The sequence below is a fragment of the Nicotiana attenuata genome, unplaced genomic scaffold (genome assembly GCF_001879085.1).
Source record: "Nicotiana attenuata strain UT unplaced genomic scaffold, NIATTr2, whole genome shotgun sequence".
NCBI lineage: Eukaryota > Viridiplantae > Streptophyta > Magnoliopsida > Solanales > Solanaceae > Nicotiana > Nicotiana attenuata.
In genome coordinates, this window is record NW_017671380.1 from 44,466 (window position 1) to 49,394 (window position 4,929).

At 38.2% G+C, this 4,929-nt stretch overlaps 1 protein-coding gene across 1 annotated transcript; it reads left to right on the top strand.

The window, feature by feature from the left end:
* The first annotated feature begins 2,915 nt into the window (after positions 1-2,915).
* LOC109207930 lies at positions 2,916-4,559 on the top strand. Its single transcript, XM_019370927.1, has 5 exons — positions 2,916-3,503; positions 3,577-3,669; positions 3,775-4,137; positions 4,188-4,328; positions 4,389-4,559. Exons 1-5 carry the CDS (start codon positions 2,916-2,918, stop codon positions 4,557-4,559), a joined length of 1,356 nt encoding a protein of 451 aa, XP_019226472.1.
* The last annotated feature ends 370 nt before the right edge of the window (positions 4,560-4,929 follow it).

A 4,929-nucleotide genomic window follows, 5' to 3' on the forward strand; every position in this document is an offset into this window, starting at 1 on the left:
TTTCTCATTTATGTTTTATTCTGATTCTAATATTTTTTTTAGTAAAAACAAAACTATTCACGCGTCTTGGCAGCGTGATTTGCACACAATTTAGCCATGTCAGCCATGCCACTTCTACTGAGGTATGGTCAACGGTCAAATGTGTTTATTAGTATTCATTTCGTCAAGTTGAGTGTTCAAATGAGAATAATATAAGTTTATGTATCGATTTTACAAACGGATACAAGTTTAAGTGGCCACGAGGTCATTTGGCCTTTATAATATTGAAGTGAAAAATGATTAGTAGAGACTCAGAGAAAAATGTCTTGGGACTTTTGGAATATTTCAAAAGTTAGAACTCTAAGCGACATGACTATATAAATTTTTTTTTTGGTTATAAAGATTACATATATATATTAAGTAGTAAAAGACAGGGGCGGATCTAGAGTATAATATATGGGTTCCCGGAAACCTAGCTACTTTTGCATAGACCCAGTATTTTTGTTAAAAATTACATTAAATATCTATTTGTGAACCCAGTTATTATTGTATATTATTTTGAGATTGCGGCAGGAACCCATAAACTTAAAATCCTGGATCCGCCTCTGGTGAAAGAGGTTACAGGAGTACAACGCTGATTACATCCTCCTTAAAGGAAAGCATCCTAGCATTAGTTAAGTTATCTACTTGAAGCGGGTTTATGTTTATACTCGAACTATTACAAAAAATTGGGGGGGGGGGGGGTTGTTTAACCAAAAAACTGAATATTTGGTTAAAGCTAGAAATTAAGAGAGAAATCGGGTTACTGATAATCAAGAAATGAGAGACTTTGAGAACAACAATAAAGCAATGAATAAGTATATATTTCAGTATAATCTCAATGATATTTCGTGTCCTGCAGATGTTGAGACCTTCCCCTTTTATAGTTAATTCTAGGAGAAAGTGTAATGCCATTGTCTTAATGAGGCAATTATGAGCAATAAATGACATTAAAAGAAACGTTACTCAATCATTCCTATTAAATACAAATTCTCTCAACGTATTTGGCATTTAATGCTGAATTTGGACTCCTTTACACTATCAGATTCATTTCTTCAATTCCTTCCGATCTTCGAGCTTTAAACGACTCGAACAGGTACGAGTCTCATTTCATTTGAATAATAGCTCGTGCCTTTAAGTATCTTCTCTCCCGCATCTGTTGTTGCTCGTGCCTTCTAACTGATGACCACGCTTTGACTATTTGACCGGTCCACGTGTCATGTCACGTTATCTTATATAAATTCAGTTTTTTCCCAATACAGATAGTCCCCCCACTTTTCATTTATTTATCAATTAAATATTTGGGAAGTGGATCTTCATTAAAAAGGGAATTTTTGCCATAATCAATGCTATGACAGTACTGACGCTTCAGTTGTCTTTTCTATTTAATGCACTGCATACGTGTCACCTTCTTATTAGCTCTGCAATTCTGCAGCTTCTTTTTTTTTTTCAAGGCTTCTTCAACTCCACTATTCACTAAGTGATAGTTGCCTTTATTATAGACTTTCCATCATTACACTCCTTAATCTTTGACGGATGCTTTTTTATATAAACTTAACCCTTTTTCCCTTGTCTTTTTCTCCACAAACTTTTACCAAGTATTTCACTATTTACTCCTATTCACTTCTTCCTCAGTTCACATCTTTTTACCATGTTATCTTCGAATCCTAACCCTAGGAGAGTCCCAATTCTTGACAGTTTCCCCAATGCCCCTGTAAGACACAGAAGAGGTAGAGGAGGTAGGCTTCGTGGCCTAGGGTCCATTCGTGGTGGTACCTCTGATTCCATCACTCCTTTTTCTGGCACTATTTCTAGAGATTCTTTCACTAAGAGATCCTCTTCTAAAGGCAAAGAATCTTTTGAGCCTATTCAAGAACCTTTGGTTGAAGAAATAGTGCCAACCGACTTATCTTTCGAGAATGATAAAGAATCCCTTCGTGACCATGTAATTGATGCTGACACCTATCCTTCTTTAATTACTGAACCCTTGATTTTCACTGTTCGAAAAGATTGTCGTTGGAGAGATGACCTTCATATAGTTATTCCTAACCCAAACCAGAGAATTTCTTCTTATAGGATTGGTTTTTCCTTTGTTTATACTTACCCCTTTACTTTGGGATTTATTCCTGCTATCGACCCAGTCATACTCGATTTCTGTGTTTTTTCAAGATTTGTTTGGCTCAAATTGGCCCCCTCGCATGGAGAGCAGTGGCTTGTTTAAGGTATGTATTGGACAAGGCTGGTGTTGACTTTACCTTCTCCCATCTAATTCATCTTTACCATCCCAAGCTGTTCCGCAATGGTGTTTTTACCCTAACTGCAAGAAGTAAAAGGGTTTTGGTAAGCCCTGAAGATGATAAAGATCGAGGCTGGTACACCCGTTACGTTGCGGTACCCACAGTTGGTTTGGTGGGTGAATCAAATATTCCTTTTCCTGAGAAATGGAACCTTGCACGTAAGTGTTTCTTCCTTACCGTATCTATTTTTTTTTATTTCAACTCCTTTTCTAATTTTATTCTTTTTTGCATTTTTGTAGCAACCATGGGAGATGTAGAGCCCGTTCCTAATTTCCTTGGTTGGGTAGATGCTATTTTGAAAGCCATGCCTATGGAGGCACGAACCTGGAAATCTATTTCCAACAAATATGGTTGGAAAGTGAAAACTCACGGTATGCATCCCTTATTATTTCTCGTATGTTAAATTCTTTCCCCTCTTTTAACTTTTTATTCTTCTTTTTGTCAGGATTTGCTATTCGAGGAATGACATCTGAAGTAGCTATTGCCCTTCGAGCCTCTTCTGGTACTCCCCTTTCTTTGGAGAGAACACAAGCTACGCTGTCAAAGAGGAAAATTATTGAAGAGGATTCTGAGGATGATGAAGATGAAGACACCTCTTTGATGGCTAGGCCTAGAGCCAGGAGACGCATCATTTCTGAAGATAAAGCTGAAATTTCTTCTGCCTGTGCCTCCTCTCTTACCGAACTTGTTACTGTTGTTTCTGATGATGAAACCATTCCAAGGGACACCATTGAATCCACTCACCGTCTCTTCGTTGACGGTTTCGAAAGTGGTGAACTAGGTCCGGTTTTAGATGAAGTTCCTCTTTCCTCCTCCATTCCCATTCCTTCTATTCCTCCTTTGGTTTCAAGTGCTTCCTTGCCTATTTTATCTGTTCCTACTCCTTTGCCAATTTCTGCTCCCTTACCTGTTTCGACTCCTTCGACTCCTGTTATTTTCACCTCTTCTACCATTCCTCCTTTTATAGCTCCCCCTTCCTCTGTTCAGCATGCAGAGAAGGGTTCCAGTAGCAGAAGTTTGGCTATGAGGAGTATCACACTTGAGGTTCCTGCTAATAACAGTCTTTTAAGGAAGTCTGGTGGAGTAGATGTCTGGCTCGAGCCTTTAATTGGAGACATTGAGAAGAAGAAGATGAACAGTCATAGTTGCTTAACTTTGATGAATGACATAGTTCATTCTACGTTAAAGGTATTCTTCCTTTACTTACTGATAAGTTTTTTCTTTATCTCTAGATTCTTATTTTCATGAGTTGTCTTAGTAGGCTAACCTTATTGGCACGGAATTGATGGGAAGAATTTCCCTTTTAGAAAAGAAGGCCCGTGAGTCTGATAAGACTGTTCTCGAGGCTGAGAGGGTAGCTAAGGAAGCCCAACTGGAAGCAACTAATTGGAAGAATTAGTTTAAAAATGCTCAAGAAACGATAAAAGAATTGCAAGAAAGCAACCGTAACCTGGAGCAGCAAAGGCGGACTCTGACTTCTGAATTAGCGGGAGCCAAGGCTTCTTCTAGTAAAGCTGAGAAGGATAAGGAGCGCTTTGAATGTTCATTTTCAGAACAATTATCAAAGTCAAGTGAAGAAATCAGAGAACTTAAGGCACTTTTGGCCAAGAAAGAAGAGTATGCAGAGGAGTTAGTGCAAAAGTTGACTCAAGTTCAAGCTGATTTAAATATCTCTTCTGATAAGGTACGTGCCTTAGAGAGTTCTCATGCCTCCCTTGAAGCTTCCCTTGATTCCTCTTTAGCTGAAAATCAAGTGTTAAAGAATGATCTTGCTATGTGGGAAAAAGAGTATGAACTTCTTGAGGAGAATTTTAACATAGAGGTGAGTTGGGCTTTTCTGAACTCTCGTCGTGATGCTTTAACTGAGGCCAGTCAAGAAAACTTGATTTAAAGTCGGAATTGGCCAAAGTTTTGAAAACCATTGAGATGACCCAACAACCACTTGACTTTCCTTCTCCGGCAAATGAAGCTCCCGTGGCTGAAGAACCTTTAAATGAAGAAGCCGTTGTTTCGGCAATTGAAGTTGAAAATGCTGCAATTCCAGCTCCCGAGGGTGAAACTTCTATGACTCAGTTTGTGGAAGCCGAAACTTCCGTGACTCTAGCTCCCCTCGATGAACTTAGCACTTCAATCCCAGCTGGAACCGCTCCTGTTGCTGCTTCTTCAGAAGTTACCACCGTACCTATAGCTGTTCATGAAAGTGAAGCTAATATAACAACTTCTGGCATTCCAGCCCCTCAGTGACCAATTTATGTTTCCAGACTTTGTTTTTGTTTTGTTGATTGGTGGTTTATCCCTTGATGTTTTTAAGGGATTTTTTTGAAAAAGGTCCCCAGTTATCATAATGGGGAACTTGTATAAACTTTTGTTGACTAAGTTTCTACTTAGTCTTTTTAATTATATCAAGAAATTTGTTAGTACTTCAATATGTTCTATTCTTGCCTTTTTCTTATCTATTTAGGACTTATAGAATAGTTTAGCATTTTTATCCTTTGAAAATGCTTTATGATTCTTCTCATGACTTATTAACATGAGGCTTATAAAAGAGGGCCCTTTTATACATATCGACACTTAATGAAGAAGACGTCTCAACTTCATAATGGTGTTATAATAC

Coding starts and splice junctions, on each gene's coding strand:
- LOC109207930 (XM_019370927.1), top strand. CDS start 2,916: ATGGCTAGGCCTAGAGCCAGGAGACGCATCATTTCTGAAGATAAAGCT. Junction 3,670..3,774: donor CTGTTCTCGAGGCTGAGAGG/GTAGCTAAGGAA, acceptor AACCTGGAGCAG/CAAAGGCGGACTCTGACTTC. Junction 4,138..4,187: donor AGGAGAATTTTAACATAGAG/GTGAGTTGGGCT, acceptor AACTGAGGCCAG/TCAAGAAAACTTGATTTAAA.